Below are 22,214 nucleotides of genomic sequence, written 5' to 3' on the forward strand. Positions count from 1 at the left end.
CCTTCCCTTCTACTGTCACTCAGGTTTCAACCCAATGTGGGAGGAGACCCTCGTCTTCAACATTCAAATGCCGCAGATCGCCCTGGTGCGTTTCGAAGTGTGGGATCATGATCCTATTGGACGAGATTTCATTGGACAGAGGACTGTTGCTTTCCGCAGTATGATGCCAGGTAAATTACATAATACGATATCTTTTCATACACACAAAAATGCAAAGTCTATGTGTGCAAGTTTTTTTTTCAAAGTATCTTCTCTAATCTCTCTTTCAGAGAGTTAGATGAGAAGGCTGATACTACTCTCATGTGTGTCAGATCAATGAGGCTACAGCAAAGTCAGTTAGCTTAGCTTAGCATAGAAACTGGAAACAGGGAGAAACAGTTACTGTGCATTCAGACCAAACGCGAATTTAATCCACGCTTTCCTCGCAGGGGGTTTTATCGCTGGACATCCCTGGAGTGTTCACAAACAACGCGATAGCGCGAATAAACACAACTTGCCATTGTTACAGCTGTATGAACCCAAAGTAAACATTTTGCTGTGATTAAATAGCAATAAACGGATCAAACTGATGCCGAAATAACTACTTTATGATGTAGATTTGTTAAACATATGAATTCATGCTTTGTCAGGTGTCAGTGGTCAGCTCTGTCATGAAGACAGCAGGACAACAACTTCTAAAATGTTTGTTTTCTGAATGGAGTTTGGATCGATCAGGGCTATGCTATGCTAACTTGGTCACAGTAAAGTACAACGATAGCTAGAATAAACAGAACCACCTGAAGGGGGCACTTAAACCCTGTGGATACCCTAAATGGACCTTTGTGAAAACAGCCACAAGATCCAAGAAGAACAAAACTACAGGGGAGGAGGAAAAGAAGGTCAAACGCAACAACATTGTGATTCCATACGTGTCTGGAGTATCAGAGAAACTCAGGACACACTAAGACAGATGCTGGTACACCCCAAAGACCGAACACCCAAACACAAGAAAAGCAATCTAGTGTATGCAGTCCAATGCAGTGAGGAATGCACAGACCTGTATATTGGGAAGACTAATCAACCACTACATAAACGCATGGCTCAACACAGAAGGGCCAACTCCTCAGGTCAAGACTCTGCAGTCTATTTACATCTGAAGGACAGAGGACACTCGTTTGAGGACCACCAGGTGCACATTTTAGACAGAGAAGATGGATGGTTTGAAACAGGTGTCAAGGAAGCCATCTACACCAGGGTCGAGAAGCCGTCATTGAACAGAGGAGGGGGTCTACGCCACCACTTATCCCCCACTTACAATGCTGTCCTTTCATCACTTCCCAGGAAACTCAACAAACGTAACCTATTGGCCTCAGGTGAAGATACCAACGATGGTCATTCAGTCTTGGCCTCAGGTAGTCCTAATGACTGTAATGACTGTCGTTACAGCAACCAGGAATACTAACAAACCAGCAGTATCGACGATCCTGGCAAACGACCCCACTGAGGTTAAATAGCTGAGTTTCCCTGCCAGTCAGTCAGAACTGAAGAAGTCCTTTGGATGAGGGACGAAACGTCTTCCAGTATCTTCAACCAAGTCCAGTTGCCCTTGACTTTAACCTTCGTTGGATAACTATGACCTGGATGACTGAGAATCTTCATAGACAGATAGCTGGAATAAAGTTACATACACATGTTTTCTTAACTCACCAGGTAGTTCAACCTCCTCGCTTTCTTTTCTCCCAGAAATGTCCAGTTTTGTCTGGTTTTTATATAAATATGAAGTAGTGCCAAACGACACTGACAACAACACTGGAACCGGATGTGCATGGAATCTAGCTGCTGAGAAGCTCCAGTGAAGATAAATCAACATTGTAATCCCAGAAACTAAAGTAAAAAGCTAATTTAATAAAAGGAGTTTACTCCGAGCTCCTCCCTCGAGCAAACGGCGTAGTTGTCAGAGCATAATCCAGTCCGACCACTGGTGTTTAGTTGTCCAAAAGCTGGAGCGCTGCTCCCTGCTCCTCTAGCCCAAGTTCGCCCGCTCTGCCTGACCCTCTCCACACAACGCTCTAAAGCTGTCGTGACATACGGACAATCTCAACGTTTGTAGGCTATCACGACTCAGCTTCATGTGAATTTCTCACTTGAGTTGAAAATATTCAACTCACACGAATTCCTTCGCATTGTCTTTGCGTCGCCGGCACGCCCCCTTCGCGCCGCCCGAAAGGAAATCGCGGCTCTACGCATCTTTGCATTGACTCTGAATGTAAACTCACCGCCCCGAACACTCGCTTTGCTTTTGGTCTGAAAGCACCATTAGGTTAGCCCTTTCCAAAAGAACCAGCAAAAACTCTACTACTAAATAAGTTGTATCCTGTAGTAACTTCCTGGATTCTTAACATGAAGACAACACTGCAGGAAGTTGCTGCAATTGGCCAAGAAATAGTTCAACACATAAACCTTTGTTAAACGATAACTTGTCATTTGTAGACTTAAGATTTTGTAGTGATCGAACAAACAAGTCATAAGATGTTAATTAGCTCCCAGCAAGAAAGCAAATAAACATATTTCCAAAAATGTCATCCCCATGCATGAAATTTAGGTTATAACAGGAAATGCAAATTAATGCAAATTTTGTAGGTTATCGACATGTGTACCTGGAAGGTATGGCGGAGTCGTCCATCTTTGTTCATGTCTCCATCAATGACATAACAGGAAAAGTAAGCTACTCTAAATAAACTCACAAATATAATTTTCTTGTTGTCAAGCTTCATCTATCAGCTCTTCTCTTAAAACGTTTGGTGTCCTTTGTGAAACAGAGCAAACCCACAAATGCGGTGCAAGCGGCCAGAAAGCACATCCAAAAAGCAGCCCAGAGGCATATAAAGGGTCATCAAAAGCAGCCTTCTCTAGACTTTTCTGTCCTGTCCTCAGAAGATGGACGTGGTCTGTACTTCCGCAGGGATCTGGACACCATCTCTCAGGACAGCAGGAATGGGGAAATGTCTCCTCTGGCACAAGGGCCAGCAGCCAAGGCTGCCATCCACAAAGGGGCCATGAGTGAGCCAGTGAGGCGAGCTCACAGAGTTAAAATTCATGAACCACCAGAGACAAGGAGAGGGATCTTCAGCCGGATGGCCTCCACTGACTCCCACCACATGGGGGCTGCTCCCTGTGTGAAAGCTGATAGCTTTGACCTTGACACCTCTTCCCAGGCTCCTTGTCCTGATGATCCTGCTGTGGAAAGCCAAAATCCAATTCAAGAAGAGTTAGAGACTGAACCTGAAGAATCACTAGAGTCAAGCTGTGCTGAGCAGGAGACAGTTCAGACTTTTGAACCTGAGCGGCCTGAACAATCTGAGGAATTACCAACAGAACCAGAGCCGGATAAGGACATTGCCATTGACCCTGAGCAACCACCAGAAACTCAGAGTCAGACAGATTCACTCCCTCAGCCTCAGCCCGTGCCACAGCCTCTGCTCCAGCCTGAAGCCAAATCCTATCCACTTATCCCTCCATCGTCCCCTGCCAGGGTGAGACGGACCTTAGAGGCTCCAGCCACCCCCCGACCATCCACACCAATACGAACAAAGGCCCGCTCACGTAGTTGCCCCCGAAAACAGAACACCTCTCATCAGACGCCAATGGTGAACCGCAAGCCTGCTTTCAACTGGCAGACACAGCAAGCACACAACTGTAGCAGCTACAGCAGCCAGGTAAGGCCCATTCCCAACGGCCTTTGCCTGTCTGACAGCACATCCAACAGTGGCGGCAGCACTGACAGCCTGGAGTTTGTGCCCTCCTGTGTGCCAGCTGGGGCAGAGCAACGTGAGGGCACCCTGCAGAGGGAGATGAAGGCCCTTTTTGACCAAAGAATGAGAGAGATCCGCTGTAAATCGCCACTTTTTCTAAATGGTGAGTCATAGATGATGTGTGATTCACATTTGCAGAAGTAAAATAAGAATTGCGGATACAAAAGTGTCTGTGTTAAATCATGGCATTTGTTTTCACAGTTTTTATTTTTATTTTAGATTAGTTCACAGTTTAGATTTGTGACTCCAAAGACAACAACGTCCTTCAGAAGAAGAAGAAAGAGAGAAACCACAAAAACAAAAAGGAGGTGTGGGAGGACGGTGAGGGGGATGCAGTCACAAAGCAGTTCTGATTTTCTTTCTAGATAAATGGGAAGACACCACGCAGAATTACACAATTAGACCGTTTTTATTAATTTAGGCCTGCTGTAATGTTTACAATCCACACTGTTGTATGCATGATGCTGGAATGTTTACAATCAACACAGTTTTCATGTATGTAACAATGTTTTAAAAGAAATTGTTGAAATTATGTGATGCCATTGCCAACTGTACAAAACAGCATGATGCAGTCATAAAAAAGTAGCCTAAGTAACTTAAAAAAAATAACAAGTCCATGAGCACTATTTGTTAGTCACCTTTTCAGTTTTTAAGTATAATCAATGATCATTTTAATAATTATTTTTTATAATATTTAAAGTATACGGTTTGCTTTTTCATTGAAATTGTAGCGTTCATAATTGAAAAACAATAAATTGATTATTTTGATTAAAATGTGAGTTTTTTTTACTTTAAAATGTAATTTTAGTTTCTTTTTTATCTGATATATCTTTACAGGTTAGAACATTTAAAAGTTACAATTAAGTTAATGTTTCTGTCAAACATTAGAACAAATTCTAGAACTAAAAGTTAAAAAAAATGAGTCAAGTTTTCAGTTTGTTAAAACAACATGTTTCCAGAATGTTTCTATGCTTTTTCTTTGTCAACATTTTCCTGGGGTCTGTTTGCTTTGCTGGTCCTCAAGCGCAAACTCAGTTCTTCAGTCATCACAGTGCAGCAGGATTTCTGTGGGATGGACATAAGTATAAACTGTAGTGAAACAAATCAAATCATTATGTGGATGCAGCATAACTGTCTGAGTCTGGCTGTCATCTGCATTTTGGTTTCCTACAGCAGATGTGAAAACAATTTGGTAAATGACAGTTGCTTTAAACAGATTATATTATCTTTAAATGGTTGAGCAAACTTTACAGCCTTCAAGCTTACGAAACAGTTCCTACTGAATAAACACAAATACACAGTGTGGACCAAAAAACAAGGCTGTTTGATTAAGAGTCGGAAAAGTTAACACCTTGGAGATGGATGTTTTATTCGCCTGACAGAAGTGATGTGATTTGTTAATGCACTCTCACACACCCTCTGCTCAGCTGCACTTCTGCGGCTCTTGGAGGTGAGCTCCAGGACAGCCAGCAGTGCTCCCAGCCCCAGGCCCAGGGAAAGAACCAGAAACATCCCCTTGAGGCTGTGCGGCTGCACAGCTGAAGACTTGGCCTTGTTTGCTATGCAGCTGCTGGCCCACCACTTGCTTCGCAGGTAAGCCAGCTCCCCTGCCTCGCTCAGTTGTAGAATTGCCACACTGAGGTTCTTTATGATGGGTGAACCTTGAGGAAATTAAAAAGTTTAATGTTAATAAGTAGTTTCTAACTGTCATTGTTTAATGAAATGAGTAGCCTAACCTAGGTTGGCAGCAATGCTGTATCCCCTCATGCCGATGACTTCATGTGCTCTGACCAGTTCACAATAGCGTGCTACTGCCAAGTCCAAAGAAACAGACTCTCCAATAAAGGCAAAGTTTCCCTCTTTTGCACGCTGGACCCCTTCGTCCATAGATGACACAAAACTCTTAGTTCTCTCCATGTGTTCATAGATTCTGCGGTACACTGGATTGTTTGAATTCTGAATGAAGGAAAAACAGAATTAGAGAAACAGCAGTAAGATGGGGATCCATACGTGATCTGATGTCTGTACCTTGAAGAAGGCAAGGGTGGAAGATCCAGCCATACAGCCGTACTCAATCATGTCCTGATTGGCCAAGTCGTCAAACCCTTTCACGGACAGGTGAGTGGACTCAGCGGTCTTAGAGGAGCTGAGGTTGGAGAAATAACAAGCCAGGAGGACGACAGTAAATAACCACCAGCTGCAGCAGATGACGCGTCCTGAAAGAGCTTTGGGGTGAGGACCAGCACCTGACCACACAAAAAGAAGACAGTAAAAATGAAAATGTCACAAAGCCAAGAAAGAGAGAATTTTGCAGAAAAGAAACAAATAAACAATCAAATCCATTAAGCCTAGAGATTCTGCTTTCTCTTTGGTGGCATACAAAGTGTCTGGCTTTGCTGTTAGTGTTTACCTTGTAGAGTCAGAGCTCCAGCTGTGTACCACAGGCTGTGGACAAGGCTGAATCTGTTCTGCTCACTCTGAGGCTGACTCCACTCATATGGGCTGAGTCTGCATTTGCATAAAAATATTACATATTAATGTGAGTGGACTCAAGAGGATTCCACTGCCAGCAGTAATGTGAAAATATCCATAGACAATAAGTATAATTCATATTTAAATCCTCTTCACACCAATAAATAGCAATACATAAATCATCATGATCACCTTTTTAAATGAATGAAACATCACCAACCTGGTAACTATGAAGATGCAAACAGCGGTCCCCAGGTAGGCAATGAGTATACCGACCCAAGTCTCAGCTGTAAAGGGGGTCAGGAAATCAAAGAATCTTGTTCCCTCTGAGATGTCCTTTCTCAGCAGGATGCTGATTCCTGTCTGCATGAACGGTTTGGTCATCCCCACCGCTTTCTCGCGAGCTGCTGTGAGAGTCAACGGAGCAATCGCAAGGTCTGCCTCCTGTAGGTAATGCATAAATAGCTTCTTTAAGAGATTTTATTTTGCAACAACAACCCTGGTGATATTGTTCACACCACATATTCACTTCATTTTGAATGTGTCACTTGTGAGTCACAGATGCCAGCTGAGTAATTCAAGCTTTTGCATGGTGATTTGCTTCCCTTTGACCCATCCAAATGTCAGTTTGCATGTACTCACGCCTCTCACCACCTCTCCAATCATCCCATTCCAGTTCCCGTTCTCATCCTGTCTGCCGTATGAACCATCTTTCACCAGCTGCACTTTGTACTTGAAGCCCACTTTCTTGGCTACTTCAGACAGCAGGTCCATGCAAAACCCCTCCAATTGTGTGCCTTTGGGCATTGCATATGGCTCTTGCTAAAAGAAAATATGTAAAAAGTCAGTGAAATGTTTTTTATCTTAATTTGTGTATTAACCTTTACCATGCTCAAAAGAAACAAATTAACTTAACTACCTTTATTGTTGTGATTCTCAGCTCTGGTTGCACTGATGTTGAGGGGACAAGTAAGAAACACATTAGAATGATATCATTTAGATACAAGCACCGTTTATTGTGTCTATAAAAACTGGAAAGAAGATATGACGGGAAATAAATCAGTGGTCTTAGATTTCACTTATCCAAGGAAATATCCCAACATCCACTAAATGGATTGGCATAAAATGTTTTGCAGACATTCACAGTCTCCAGAGGATGAATCATGACAATTTTGATTATCCTTTGACTTTTCTGATGCGAGAATTTAGCTCAAACCACTGCTGTGCCTTAGTACGGTATCACAAAGAAGTAGACTCTATTATTGTTTATATAATTTCGATTTGTATTTCCTAGTTCTTCTCTTTTGAGATATATATATATATATATATATATATATATATATATATATATATATAGATAGATAGATAGACAAGCACCATTTCCCTAGACTATGTAAACTGAAAAGTTAGAAAGGTATAAGGGAGCAGCAAGTAATGGAATTACATTACGCTAAGATAGCAACTCAGCATTGTTGTATTTTGACTGAAAAAGGCTTTTCATAGCTGATGTCCACCCTAAAAAAGCAAAGATTCCTTTCTGTATAGGCCATCACTTTGCTCTGACATGCAGATGTCTGAGGTGAATTTCGGGGTGCATGTATTGACCTTCTGGTCACAACTGGTTTCCGGTATCCTAGAGATCTGGCCACTCTACTCGCCTACTTGAAAACGATTTGCACACCACAGTCTATTTAGAGCAGTGTTTTAATTCAAAGACTCTGAATGCCATGGCACTGTGAGATGGGAGGGCAGTCAAAGAGTATCAAAAGCCTTGATTTCGGCCAAGGCCTTGGGGATCCATCACCACAGGGTGATCCTGACAACCATCAGATCCTCCTTTTCAAAAGATGACACGTATACAAGCTCTTCAAGCCGCTGTCACTTTTTGGCCAGTCTGAAACACAGGGCCTTTGTTTGCTCCATACAGTTGATTTATTACTGTTTTTTGTGAGAGTGTCAACTGGCTTGCTTCCTTTTCTGTTTTTCTACAAGAGTTGGACAGGATGTGCCGCTACACTTTGATACTAATCCGAGCTTACTGCTTATGTATTTATGTCTCGTCAAGTCTCAGAAATTTCGACCAAATCCAGCTGTGAAAACATGAAGAATTTGGCACAGAAAAAAGCAAGTTGCCATCACACAGAATTACAAATGCAGTGACCGGGTCAAACTTTGAATTACAAACAAAACAGCACTTTCGAATGTTGTCAATCAGACCAACTTTTACATCAATGCACATTCAGTCACTTTCAACATGGTTTGAGGTTGTAAATTGGTCAGTGTTAGCTAACAAGCTTGGTTTAATCTCTTATACTGACTGGGTGTGTTAAAATTATTTCTGCATAAGTAAAAACCTGTGATAAAAAATTGTTCCTCACCTGCAGTGCACACTCCCGTATCCAGGAAAAACCCAGCACACAAGACAAAGAAGACAAACAGCATCCTGATTTTCCTGATTTGCATCCTACAAGTTATAAAATGACACTTAGTGGTTGGCTGTGCATCAGATGAATCACATGGATAAATGTAATAAATGTGTATCAAGACATTTTTTAAACAAATTCAAACATGTGAATCAAATCAACACATTAATTAGTCACTGACAGTCATTTAGGAGAGTACATATGATAGCTGTCCTTACCTGACAAGAGTCCAAGATGGGAGAGCTGGATTAGCGCATCAGATTTCAGACCCCAGTGAGCTCGACGGTGATGCAGTGTGATCTGAAGTTTTTCAGATTCAAATGTGCTAAGACAGCCAACAAAGTTTTTGTGGGTGGAGAAAGTGGGAAAGATTTGAAGGGGTGGAGAGAAGTAGTATGAGGTTCGAACATAAAACTTCCACTGTGGAACACAATTAAATTTATACTAAAAATCACTGAAGAATATCTTAATAATATAAATGAATAAATAAACATCAGTTAAATCATCTTGTCATAGAACAGCATCACAGGTTTGTTTTTATATATATACTGTATATATATATTAGCCGTGCCTAAAGGTGAATAGATGTCGCACACTGTATATCTTACTTACAGAAATCTAAAGTTTATTTTTAAAAAGTCATTATGTAAGTAGAAGTGTTGAAGCCATTTTAGGACAATGAATTACATACATAAAGCATATATAGATTAACCCTTCGGTCATTTTTTTATACTTTTAATTTTGCCTTTATATACCACATTAAAACATGTTTACCTTGCCAATGTTTGGCATCTTTATTTTCAGCACATCACCTATATATGAACATAAAAAGGTAAAAATTTGATAACATCGGACTGTGATCTGATCATGCTGGCCTGATAGGTGACTCCTGTATGAATGTTACATGTGTATTAGATTAATTTGGAGATGTTTGTGCTCAGTATAAGACGGATAGCAAGTGGTGACATCAGCTTTTGCAGCATTACAGCACTCAGGACAAATAAAATCACACCACAAAAAGGCCCTGAGGAATAATCATAACGCAGAGAGAGAAAAAACATATTGAGAGAACATATTCATGCAGACCTAACCAAACATGTTATCTTTGTGAGTGTGTAGAAGTGTGATGACCTTGGAAAGATGTTGGAGGCTAAGTAAAAGAAGTAAAATGTTGAATAAGTAAGAATCTTTTATTATGGCATTGGGAACAGATAAAATCTACCAATCTGTTTAAAGCTACAGGGAGGAGGAAATAGCAAGTATACAGGCAGGCATACCAAGCTTGCTCAGTCCAAACACCCGAACCAATAGGCTATACTTCATATAAATGGCTGCAGGTTAAAAACACTGACAGCTATAATTTTAGAGCAAGTTATGCAACTAATGCATAACAGTATAATATATAACATTTAATATTTAACAAATTATTCCGTTAGAGATGATTCAAGTTGTAATGGAAGTCTATGTTTCGCAGTTGAGCTACATCGTGCAGATTATAAATTGAGTCATAATGTGAATAAATTCAACAAAAGCCTGCCAGCATGGTGGACATGCCAGTATCTCAGCACTGGCACGTGATCATCCTGTGACTTGAAGTAAGTGCATCGACTCCTGCCAGTGGAGGAACTTAATTTAGCAGAAATGATCGCTTTGACAGACTTTAAACCCATAACAGTATGAAGTGTTTTTTGTCAGCTCAGCTGTACAATACTGAGTCAGGTCCGTTTCAATATTATTGAAAGCACAACATTCTGAGGTCATGACATACAGAAATGTATTACTGGTATTCTGAATGAGGCTTTGAAATCTAAATGTTTGATAAAACAGACCAAGCTCAAGGTACACTTGCAAGCTTTTTGGGGGAAGGTTTCAATGAAATTACAAACTTTCATATCTAACCTTTAAACCAACATGGATGAAATGTCTTTAAGTGCTGTGGATGAAACCATAACAGCGACTGAGTTTGCATGTCAACATATCCACCTCCATGACATCTGAGCAAACTCCATCTGCTGCTGAAGACTGTGATACAGTTAAAAGCCGTCTGAAAACTAATTTGGATGGTTCTGTTATACTACTAATTCCAAGGAAAATAATTATATATTATTATGCTAATGTATCAGCAGGACATATTTTCTTTTTTTTTACAGTGTGGTTATTACATTTTGATATTGGATTGTTTAAATTACAAGCTTCAGAAATAGCAGGTGTACAACAGGTTAAATATGGGCTCTATGGGAAATGAAGACGAGGCCGTAAGGCGCGCAATATATGTGTCGTTGTTTTTATCATCGCTTCTTTCTGTTATGAGCTCCAGAGTGAGTTCGATGAATTCGGTTTATGGCTTTGACCAATCACAAATTGGTGCGCGTTGCGTTCGCGGTGAAGCGGCGACCTGCAATTGGCTGAGGTGTTTTTTTTCCAAAGGGGCGTATTTTTCAAGCCATCTTGACTGAATATTTAGCCTCATCCAAGGAACATTAATTTGATATCTTCGGGATTTTGCTGCCCTTAAGTTGTGAACCCGCATCGTTTGAAAGGTTTAAACCATAACTATGGAACCGGGTCGAGTTTGTGTGTTTGGCCGAAGTCACAGCGGAGAAGTGAAGCGGTGAAGATGACGCTATCGCTCCTGAAATTACCGGCTAGCTAAGCTAACGGCTAGCATGTCCGCCTTGGCTGTAGTCTGTCACTAGCTGACATTTAGCTAGGGTGCAGTTATTCTGATTTGACACTCGCACTGCAGAGGACGATTTCACAAGGTAAACCAATCTGATATGTTCAGCATGTTTCAGGGCTGCTTAGGAAATCTGCCGTTTTGTTACACGACTTCTGTGTGTCCTGTCCGACCGAGTAACGTTAACGTTATCACATCAGCGAGAGACAATCTTTTTGCAGGGGTCTGGAGTACAAAGCGATACCTGAAACGTTACACGTTTGCAGTGCCGTGATCTAATGTATACATGCAATTAATTTATGCATTCAGGCACAGTGCATATAGTGCGTCAGCTTTCTGGTTGTTGTTGGCATGTATAATTGGGCTGCTAATCAACTTGCAGTCCAAATGTTGTCTGTGCTGTTGTGCGCTTAAAATGGCTGACAGATGTTAGATACTCGGGTTGGTATTTAGCGCTCTTCAACCTAACTACGCACAGCAACAAGGAAAAAAATAGAGAATGCTGGCATTTGATTGGGTGAAGGGAGATGTTGCAATGTTACAGACTCCCGATTGGACCAATGGAGAGACAGCTGAGCTGCACGCATGCAAGCAGTTCAACTTACTGTGGTTGTGTTTGTGCAGCAAGAGTACTTGTAACATGTTGTGTTTTTAAAGCAGGAGAGTTGACCCCTTTTCCATAGTAACCGTTGGCTCCAGGATTACAAAAACAAAACAATTAACAGATCTTAACAAAACGGCAAAATAAGATGGCACTCCTTACATTGGCAGCAGTAAAGGAATATAATTAATCAGGGTAAAACGGCATTTGTTGCAGGCACACTGATAGAATATAAAACAATTTGTATAACAGATTTTTACTAATACTAATGTATTAGTTACAATGGCAACATTTTACAAGGAATTGTTTATAACATTTCAACCACAGGTTTTGGCTTCTTTCTCTTACAACATAGCATTTTTTATCTCAAGAAAATATACTTTGTATTGGAAGGAGGTAAAATTAAAATAATGAACATCCTTGGTGTGATTAAAAATTAACTTGTGCACAGGAACACATACAAACACACAGTCTATCAGTGGCTCCCAATGTGTGTGGTAATCTGGGACAGCTGGATATCTGAACAAATTATGTATTCACCGGTCAGTGAATAATAATAATATTTTCATGGCATGACATAGGTTTTCAATTAAAATAGCACAATAATACTACCAACACTGACACTTAATAATAAACGAAGTAGTCATTCTGCAGTAAAATCAGATTCAGATTGAGACAGTGGTCACATGGTACGAAAACATGCCATAATGACAAAAACAACAGCTACTGTGAATATTAATAGACAATTGCACAAAAGTAGAAAGTGTTTACACAGAAACCTGACTCACTGCGTTCAATATTTGTTCTTTCTTTGTGTCTGTTAGGGAGCTGGTGTAAACTCCCATGCGGAAGGTGAGGAGGTGGGAATGTGACACAGTTGTTAGCGGACTCAACATGGGTAGGGGTCGAGGCAGAGGGAGAGGGAGGGGCAGGGGGTCATCTGGCCAGTTGCGGTCCCCCTCGCCCTACAGACTGCAGCTCTCTCCATCCAGGGAAACTTTGACGTACGCTCAGGCACAGAAAATAGTGGAAGTGGACCTAGAGGGAAGGCTCCACCGGATTAACATCACAGATCCTCTGCCGGTTATTACGGAGGACGAGATGATGGCCCAGGATATTGCTGAGTGCAACAGCAACAAGGAGAACAGTGAACAAACACAGAGTAAAACTAGATCGTGGAGGAAACCCTCAAACAGTAAAAGCAGGAAGAGTGGGAAAAATACGTCTCACCAGAACCAACGGTCTGGCTCACAGCAGCACACAGGACCTGCTAATTCCTTCCAGCACCCGTCCCAACAAAGCCCTCTGCCTGAGCCCACCTTTCGTGTGCTGAGTTCAGTTTGCCCCTCTGAGGCGCCTCCTCTCCCAGCAGCCTATTATCGTTACATAGAAAAGTCACTAGAGGAACAGGACAGTGTGGCTGAGTACGACATGGACGAGGAGGACCTGGCCTGGCTGGAGATGGTTAACCAAAAGAGGGTGACTGACGGCCATGCCTCTGTACCTCCAGACACATTTGAACTGCTGATTGACCGCCTGGAGAGGGAATCCATCCTGGAGTCCCGCAACCAGGCGCTGTCCCAGAGTGCCGTTGACGAGGATGCTTTCTGCTGCGTCTGCTTGGATGACGAATGTCTGAACAGTAATGTCATCCTCTTCTGTGACATCTGCAACCTGGCCGTCCACCAGGAGTGTTACGGTGTGCCCTACGTACCGGAGGGTCAGTGGCTGTGCCGCTGCTGCCTGCAGTCCCCTTCCCGTCCTGTAGACTGTGTGCTCTGTCCCAACCGAGGAGGTGCCTTCAAACAGACAAGTGATGGACGTTGGGCCCACGTTGTCTGTGCCATATGGATCCCGGAGGTGTGCTTTGCCAACACTGTGTTTTTGGAGCCTGTTGAGGGGGTCAAGAACATCCCTCCTGCTCGCTGGAAGCTCACCTGCTACCTGTGTAAGCAGAAAGGCAGGGGGGCATCCATTCAGTGCCACAAAGCTAACTGTTACAGGGCATTTCATGTCACCTGCGCCCAGAAGGCCGGCCTGTTTATGAAGATAGACCCAGTCCGGGAGACGGGTGTCAACGGTACCACCTTCTCTGTGAAGAAGACTGCCTTCTGTGAGCATCATTCTCCAGTGGGGTCTCGGCGGGACGGCTCTGGAGACGAGTCGGTTGAAGGGAGACTGGTGGGAGGCAGGGGTAACCGGGGTCAAAGGTCCTACACTCAAAGCCCCCCCTCACCACCAAGTAAGAAGGCTACCAAGGGCCAGAAGAAGAAGAATACAAAAGGGTTTGGTGGGTCGACACGCCGCTCAACTGTGCCTGTGCTGCTCGTGCCTCAGATCCCTTCTCACAGGTGGGACATTTGCATACTGTCAGAATTTACATACGCAGCGTACCTTATTAATTTACTGTAGTGTCTTTTGCCTTACAGTACATTATTAATATTCTTACAGGGATCTAAAGGAAACTGTTTTACCTTCTCTAATCTAATTAGGTTTTGATCCAATATATGTATCTATACTTTAAATGACCATGAGGTCATATGTGTGTGGTGCTATATGCGATCATGCAGGTTTTAATGAATGTAATGTATGTGTAACTGTATAACATCTCCACAGGCTGAACAGGATCTGCACAGGTGTTGAAGTCCAGAGGAAAAATCAGTTCATGCAGAGGCTTCATAACTACTGGTTACTGAAACGACAGTCACGAAATGGGATGCCTTTAATACGCCGACTTCATTCCCATCTACAGACCCACAGGACTGCAGAGCAGGTGAGGAGAGAGATGATGGACAGTGCGTGTATTAAAATGAAAATTTGAGAATAAGACAAATGCAGCACAGTAGTCAGTGTATTGTTATTTTCATTATCATTCTTTTGTGACCCTGGGATGTTTCACAGAGAAGTGTTCTGAATTACTGAAAATGTATTTGTTGCATTTAAACATGTGACTGCAAGCTAAGCACATGTGGTTTTACCATCCTTTGTGCATTTGTGGCTATGCTCATATTTTAGACCTGTTTTAAAACTGTTATCCACATTGATGTAGTTAATACATCCGTGTGGTGAAGCGTCATAAATGATTAAACCAGCACATTTACATCTACAGTCTTTAGAGCATCAGGCAGTCACCGAACCAATAAGGTCTGTTTAGAACTTAGCCAGCCAAGTTACTGGAATCAAACCACTTCACACCATGTTTGTATTGTCACACGCTGAAATCAAAACATAAGTCCAGACATAACACTTTGCAAAGGCTGATTCAGATAGATGGCCGGCTTCCACACAACCCTTCGCAGCTCTACTATCTTTGCTGTAGACCTCTCACAACTGCAGAGGGCGACAGTGCGTGAAAAAGTTATGGATATTGTTTTTAATTTATTGCCATGTCATTTATAATGGCAGGGGACGCCTTAAGCTAAACTATAAAATAAAGGTTCAGTGATTTACATACAAATGACAGTAGACATTTTAACAGTAATGTCGCTGTTGTGGCTTTGAATTTGGTGTCATAAAAAAAATAGTTTACTGTAATAAAAATGTTTATTGCAGGCTGATTGAATTGAAAATACTGATCCATTATGGTTTTGGATTTTTGTGACCTAATCATTAAAAAGAAAAAAAGCTACAGAAAAGACTGATGGATTTTAAAAGCTGAGTCAGAAGTCTGATCTCTTTGTGCTTTTTCCTTTGTGTTCAGAAGGAGCCTGATGAGAAGCTGTGTGCTGCGAGAGAGGAGTTACGGTACTGGCAAAAGTTGAGGCAAGACCTGGAAAGGGCGCGGCTTTTGGTGGAGCTCATCCGCAAGAGAGAGAGGCTAAAGAGAGAACAGGTGCGTTACAGAGGAAGTGTGAGACACAAGGCAAGCTATAATTATTTAGTGTACTATAATAGACTCTGGTTAACTTTGCCTTTCATCTTTTCACCATATGTTATTCATTTGAACGTTTAAGTGTGACCTTGCGCTTCCTTTTCTCTCCCCTGTGTGTTTACATCATCACTCCTCAGATGAAAATTCAGCAGGCTGCTCTTGAATTGAAGTTGACCCCTGCGTTGGTGCTCCTGCGATCCACCTTGGACCAACTGCAAGAGAAGGACACTGCAAAAATCTTCTCTCAGCCGGTCAATCTATCAGAGGTTGGTGTGGTTAGAAAACACTCTGCTTAGATACACACTTTTCATTCCAGCAGCATATTTGCTTTTGGCTTTACTCTGGCTCGGCTAACAGTCTTATTTTCATGATCCATGGAGGTCCCAGATTACCTGGAGTTTATTTCCCAACCCATGGACTTCTCCACCATGCGTACCAAACTGGAGGGACATGCCTACTGCTCCATCGCGGACCTAGAGAAGGATTTTGAACTTGTGATCTCCAACTGTCTGAAGTACAACTCCAAGGACACAATGTTTCACAAGGCAGCCTTACAACTGCGGGAGGTGGGTGGAGCCGTTCTCCGTCACGCCCACAGGCAGTCTCAGAGCATCGGCCTGGACCCCACCACTGGGATGCACCTCCCAGAGACTCTGAACAAACATGGCTTTTACCACTGTACGTGGGACGACGGTGAGTACAGTGTGGGAACTGTCAGTTTATGTCTTGAGCATAACTCTCATGCCTCATCTGTAAATCCACCCTTTTTATTTCTCTTCTTATACTCTCTACAGTGGACTCTCTCTTGGACCCAGAGAACAGACTGCACTTAACCACAGACGAACAGCTGAAGGCCTTACTGGACAAACTGGACATGGTTACATCCATGCGTACCAGTGGCGGTCGAACCAAACGCATTAGGCTGCTGCGCCGAGAGATCAACAATCTCAGACAGAAGATGAACCAGCAGCAGCAAAACTCTCAGTCTGTGAACGGCAATGACAAGGAGGATGAAGGAGAGGAGGAGGAGGAGGAAGAAGAGGAAGAAGAGGAGGAGGAGAAGAAAAAAGAGAAGACAAAAGTTGTTGATAATGGACATCTGTCAGCGGTGTCCAACTCTGGGACAGGTAAAGTTTTTTTTTTACTCTGTATTATTTAATTACCTTTCTTGAACGTCATTTGGCCATTACGAATATAATTTAGTCAGTAATGACACTGTTAATACATTATTCATAATTAGAGCTGCAATTAATGTGCATTTTTTTATTATACACAATTAATCAATTAATTAATTGTGGAAAAAAGGACATTACAATTTTCAACAGTCCAGTGTGATGTCTTCAAATGTCTTGTTTTGTCTGATCAACACTTCAAAACCCTAAGGTATTCAATTTACAATGATATAAAACGGAAGAGCAGTAAATCATCACATAAACAAAGCTGCAACCAGTGAATGGTTGGGGATTTTAATTCATAAATAGACTTTTAAGATAAATCAACTAATCATTTCAGCCGCATTTTTGATCCTGACACAAGTTTCTCTTTGATCCAGATGACTCTCCTCCCGTGCTAGAACTTACCTGCCCAGTATCATCGCCGCTGCCAGGAGATGCTCCCCTGGAACCCCCTGTCCTGGGCATCGTAACTGGAGGGCGAAGGTCACCCGGACGCTCCTACAAGCGTCAGAGGTCATCCCGCAGTGGAAGCAAAAGCCAAGGTGAAGACGAGGCTGAAGTCGGTGAAACGCCATCTTCACAACCAGAGGCTGTTCACGAGGTCACTCCGCTGGGGACCCCGACTCTGCCTTTGGTTGGAGTTGGTCGCCGCACATCAGTTCTGTTTAAGAAAGCTAAAAATGGGGCACGAATGGCAAAGAACAAGTCCCCCCCACAGCAAAATGGGAAAACATCTGAGGATAAAACAAACGGGTTGGATAGCACCCCCGCCAGCCCCAAATCACCCAGTGTGACCAACATCACCACCTTACCTCCCACTCCAAACGCTTCTCCTACACCCCCTCTCCTTCCTCACACCACCTGAGGTCCAGAGGCCACAGCTCAGAGAGTGAAGCAGACAAACTTCCTCCACCACCCAGAGACAGAGGTGAGGACAAAATAGATCACTATACCACAGCGAGAGATTCTTGAAAGCCTGTATTTACCACCATTTCATTTGTGTTTTTGCTAGGCCTGACAAATGGAAAACTCACCTCTGCAGACCATGATGATGACGACCAAAAACTAAAGTGAGCACACAGTCACACATGCAAATTCACAAGTGGTGCCGACCTGTCATATGAGTCACGTACAGATGGTCTGTCTTAATGGGGCTGCCAAAATACACTAGTGACTAAAGAATTAGTGGCTTTATCTGAATGAATTTGGAGTTTAAATATGAAGCAGAAAGTAATTAAATAAAAAAATATCTGTACAAATTAACAAACTTAATGCAAATGTTGCCTTCCAGAAAATTGGTTATATATTACCAATTTACTGAGTTATTTTTAGATTTAATGATTATTTTGGTATAGCAACTTCTATATTTCAGTAGTTGACAGCTGCCTTGCGGTCACTGTACAGTATCATCCTTTGTTGCAACTGACAGTGTAACATCACCTGCTGTAGGCAATAATATTCTCTCGTCTGATATCTCTGAGTGTCACGTCCCCTCGCCTCTCATATTAGTCGTGAAACACTCAGCTTTAGAAAGACCGTTTTTTTTAGCATCTCACTTCAGGTAGCCCAAACTATTCCCTCTTTACATCCGTCTCAGTATCGCTCAGCTGCTCGGATGTCATTAGAAGCTGTACTATTAATATTTTCTAAATCTGCATTTCTGAATTTAGCAAACCTTTTCTTGTCTTTGATATTCTCAGGAATTGAATTGTGGCTACAGTCTCACCATAAATTGTACTCTTCACATAAATCTCACCCACACCTCTTGTTTCTCTCTCTCCTCTTGTTTACAGCTGTAGTGTCCCCCCACCCAAACGAAGTCGTGGTAAACCTGCACTTGCTAAAGTTCCCAGCAGTGAGAACGGAGACATCACTGGGTCTGGTGTGTATGATGAGAAGGCAGTCAAAATACAGTGAAATGCCTCCGTTTTTGTGTGTTTTTATTGGATGCGAAATGTACGATTCTGCACACAAAAACCTAAAGTTTACAATTTTCATGAACATTACAATTCCATGAAATTCTCTTGGGCTCAGGAGCTGTCATGAACACGAATTAATCGGATATATTGGAATATCCTGTTCACAGGAAAGTCTACACTTCTGTCTTTAGATAGTGAGACTGAGCTTTCACCCCTGGACCTAGTTTGGGCCAAATGCAGAGGATATCCATCATACCCGGCAATGGTGAGGATGTATTTGATGTTTCAGTTGATGGTGTACATACTGTAGCATGTCTTTGGCTCGTAGTGCAAAGAAAGCGCCTCATTGCATCCCATGAAGAATATAATAATGCAGTCAACTTTAACTGACATAACTTATTTTTACAGATTGTTGACCCAGACATGCCCCAGGAAGGGCTTCTTCACAACGGCATTCCCATTCCAGTGCCTCCTGTGGAGGTGCTCAAACTAGGCGAATGGAGGGAAACAGAAGAAGGCGAAAAGCTCTTCTTAGTGCTTTTCTTTGACACCAAAAGAACTTGGTAAGATTCAGACAGGCAGGCTGATCGTCATGCTGAATTTAAAACAATCTGGAGTAGTCTTGGTTACTTTGAAAATTGTCCCTCTTGGTTTTAAGGCAATGGCTCCCTCGGAACAAACTACTGCCGCTGGGGATGGATGACACTGTGGACAAACTGCGCTTAATGGAAGGCAAGAAACCCAGTGTTCGCAAGTCTGTACACACTGCATACGACCGGGCCATGGTACATTTAAACCACGTGAGAGGAAATCTAAACTTCACTCCCTCCAATTTTATATAAAGTAGTTTCAAGATTTAATCACTTTTAAACAGGTCGCCTGCTTATGTGTCTAGAAGCTTAATCAATGCTAGCCACAGTTGTTGGTATTTGAAGGTTTTCTGCATAAAACTGTTATTTTAAAATGGAGAGAAATCATGCTGGAAAACATCTTCCTAGATGAATTTGTTCATTTATTCATGTAATTTTTAAAAATTACACAACCACTGTTGGGATCGTGTTAATATAAAGTTTTTATTTTAGGCCAAAGTGAGTCAAGACTTGCGTGAGAAAAGTGTAAATTTTTAATTGTCAAAGGGATTGTCTTGATTCAAAACATATTTAGATTGTATTTGCCATTGAAATGTCACTGTGTTTGAAGTGTGAAAGTCCCACTTAATGTTCACGTCACATCTGGACTCTAGGGAAGTTTGGCTGTGACAGCTGTGGAGGAAAATTATAATTTTTGCCGTCAGAAAATAATTTTCTAATTCTAAGCAATGTCAGTAATATTACATAAACATTTGATTCCCAAAATAAATGTAAAAGGCACCAAGCTTAAAAAAAACCCAACCTTTTCTTCAGATCCTACCTACCACTGAGTAGGATCCAGCCTTTGAGTTACTACTGATAATAAACAGCATTATTCAAAAGGAAATGCATCAAACCTGCAGGATATGTTTTAGGGAAGCGCACATTTTATGTCAACAATTCTGGGAATTGCTCAGTTGATATAACAAGATGGGAATCAATAGAAGTATTGAGGGGCTGCCAATGCAAACATTCTTGAACTGTTAGTCCAGCTATGATGTGTTGTATGTGGGACTTTAAAGGTCTTTTACTTATTTTTCCATATTGTGAAACTGTATTATTATACTAGAATGTCTGAGTACCCAGTGCAGCTACTTGGTTAGTAAGATGTGAAGCCACTATAGAGGTGAAGCTGATTGTTTTGTGGTCATGACAGAGTCTACTGCGATCACTCACAGAACTTGCAATCGTTAGCAAATCTGTCTGAAATGACTTGAAAAGCACAAATGGTCTGTTTAAAAAAAACAAAAAAAAACAACAAATGTGTAGGATTGGTGACTCCTGGAGCCATATAAATGGCAAAAACGTGTGTGTGCGCGTGTGTGTACAGTATATACATATATGAATACAACCTCGGTGTAGTAAAGGTGCATGTGTATAGTTTTGTAAATATGTAAATGTATGTTTATATTGGCTTACATGAAGTAATTTAAGGAATGCAAAAATCAAATTTAGATTTTAATTTATAATGTGGCAGTTGAGAGTGTTATTTAAAAAGTATAATATTGAAAAGATTTATGTATGATGCTAAGTAGCTCTTTGTAATAGTGATGGTATTCACCAACATGTCAGAACATATTCTGTAGAAGTGAGGTGGCACAAGACCTGAACTCTGTAGGCAGCAGTGAGCGCACTAGTCTACGAGTTTTTTTTGTTTGTTTGTTTGTTTTTCTTGGGTGGCACGGGAGGTTTTTGATCTTGTCATTTGAATTGTACTGCAAGATCTATAATCTGCCTGAGACGATATTTTCTCACACAAGAATAAATGCTGTTTGAAACAACTGCTTGTGTACGTCATCTGTTAACCACTTTCACCTGCTCAGCTTAAGTTCTCCTCCTTTAGGTCTAGGTATCATTTCAAGACACAAGCCAAGTACAAGAAAAGAAGATAACATGGTTTGAAGTTAAAGCAGTGGTTAAAGCTCCAAAAGATCTTGGCATGCAACATCTTGTGCAATGTCTTTACCTGATAAAGACTGTGGTGACGTTTTTGTATACTGCTTTTGTCCTGCACCAAACTGCTGGTTGGCTGTGCACACTTTGCTTCATCCGCACTCCTAGACAGTATACATCAGGGCAATGTATCCCAGAAAGAAGTGAACCACCATCATAGGACTGAAAACCCAGGGTTAACCCTGAAGTTACCGTCACTAAACTCAAATCCTGCTTCACAGTATAGGCCTCAGAGCTGGTCCAACTGCCTGACCTGAAAAATACAGCAGATGTTTGATCATATTTAACTTTTGTCAGGAAATAAACAACTTTATTGTATATTTCAAGTGTTTGTGTTTAGATCATCAGCCACTGTTAACTTTCAATTGGACCAATGAAAAGCAAGGCATAAACTTCTGAAAGTTCTTGTTAGATCCTGTATATGATCTAAGTTACAGTCAGGGACTTAGAAGAAAAATATAGATATGGTGGTGGCGGCTATATATTTCTCTCCAGGTGAAACTCGACAAATTAGCAAATCGTGCAAAAGTTCATTTATTTCAGTAATTCAACTTAAAAGGTGAAACTAATATACTCATTACATGCAAAGTGAGATATTTCAAGCCTTTATTTTATATAATTTCAATGATTACAGTACAGCTACATGAAATCAATAGGAAAAAAAAGGATTTTAAATACAGAAATGTCAGCCCTCTGAAAAGTA

The 22,214-nt window shown here is 41.6% G+C and overlaps 3 protein-coding genes across 3 annotated transcripts in view; 2 read left to right on the top strand and 1 right to left on the bottom strand.

Moving 5' to 3' along the window:
• plch2b (phospholipase C, eta 2b) overlaps window positions 1-4,146 on the top strand; it is a 15,421-nt gene extending 11,275 nt beyond the window's left edge. Inside the window, 4 exon segments of the mRNA XM_038697775.1 lie at window positions 24-170; window positions 2,620-2,699; window positions 2,799-3,894; window positions 4,011-4,146. Coding sequence (XP_038553703.1) covers window positions 24-170; window positions 2,620-2,699; window positions 2,799-3,894; window positions 4,011-4,015 — 1,328 coding nt within the window. The 3' untranslated portion in view covers window positions 4,016-4,146.
• Window positions 4,147-4,181: 35 nt separating this feature from the next.
• si:dkey-183j2.10 (glutamate receptor U1) lies at window positions 4,182-9,024 on the bottom strand. The gene is made up of 10 exons (XM_038697773.1): window positions 8,905-9,024; window positions 8,642-8,727; window positions 7,183-7,214; window positions 6,906-7,085; window positions 6,484-6,707; window positions 6,202-6,299; window positions 5,820-6,037; window positions 5,528-5,747; window positions 5,208-5,452; window positions 4,182-4,856 (listed from the first exon to the last, which is right to left on the bottom strand). The coding sequence occupies exons 2-10, from the start codon at window positions 8,724-8,726 to the stop codon at window positions 4,758-4,760; spliced, it is 1,401 nt and encodes a 466-aa protein (XP_038553701.1). The 5' UTR covers window position 8,727; window positions 8,905-9,024; the 3' UTR covers window positions 4,182-4,757.
• A 2,096-nt stretch (window positions 9,025-11,120) lies between these two features.
• brpf3a (bromodomain and PHD finger containing, 3a) lies at window positions 11,121-21,339 on the top strand. Its single transcript, XM_038696658.1, is given in 14 exon segments — window positions 11,121-11,448; window positions 12,789-14,315; window positions 14,581-14,737; window positions 15,665-15,796; window positions 15,973-16,101; window positions 16,216-16,528; window positions 16,630-16,962; window positions 17,388-17,852; window positions 17,855-17,938; window positions 18,023-18,080; window positions 18,804-18,892; window positions 19,097-19,194; window positions 19,338-19,492; window positions 19,588-21,339. Coding segments are annotated over 13 exon segments (3,705 nt in total). The 5' UTR covers window positions 11,121-11,448; window positions 12,789-12,807; the 3' UTR covers window positions 19,772-21,339.
• The last annotated feature ends 875 nt before the right edge of the window (window positions 21,340-22,214 follow it).

Source organism: Micropterus salmoides, unplaced genomic scaffold (genome assembly GCF_014851395.1).
Source record: "Micropterus salmoides isolate LMB-PRFRI ecotype aquatic unplaced genomic scaffold, ASM1485139v1 Ms_hic_scaffold_4, whole genome shotgun sequence".
NCBI classification, from domain to species: Eukaryota; Metazoa; Chordata; class Actinopteri; order Centrarchiformes; family Centrarchidae; genus Micropterus; species Micropterus salmoides.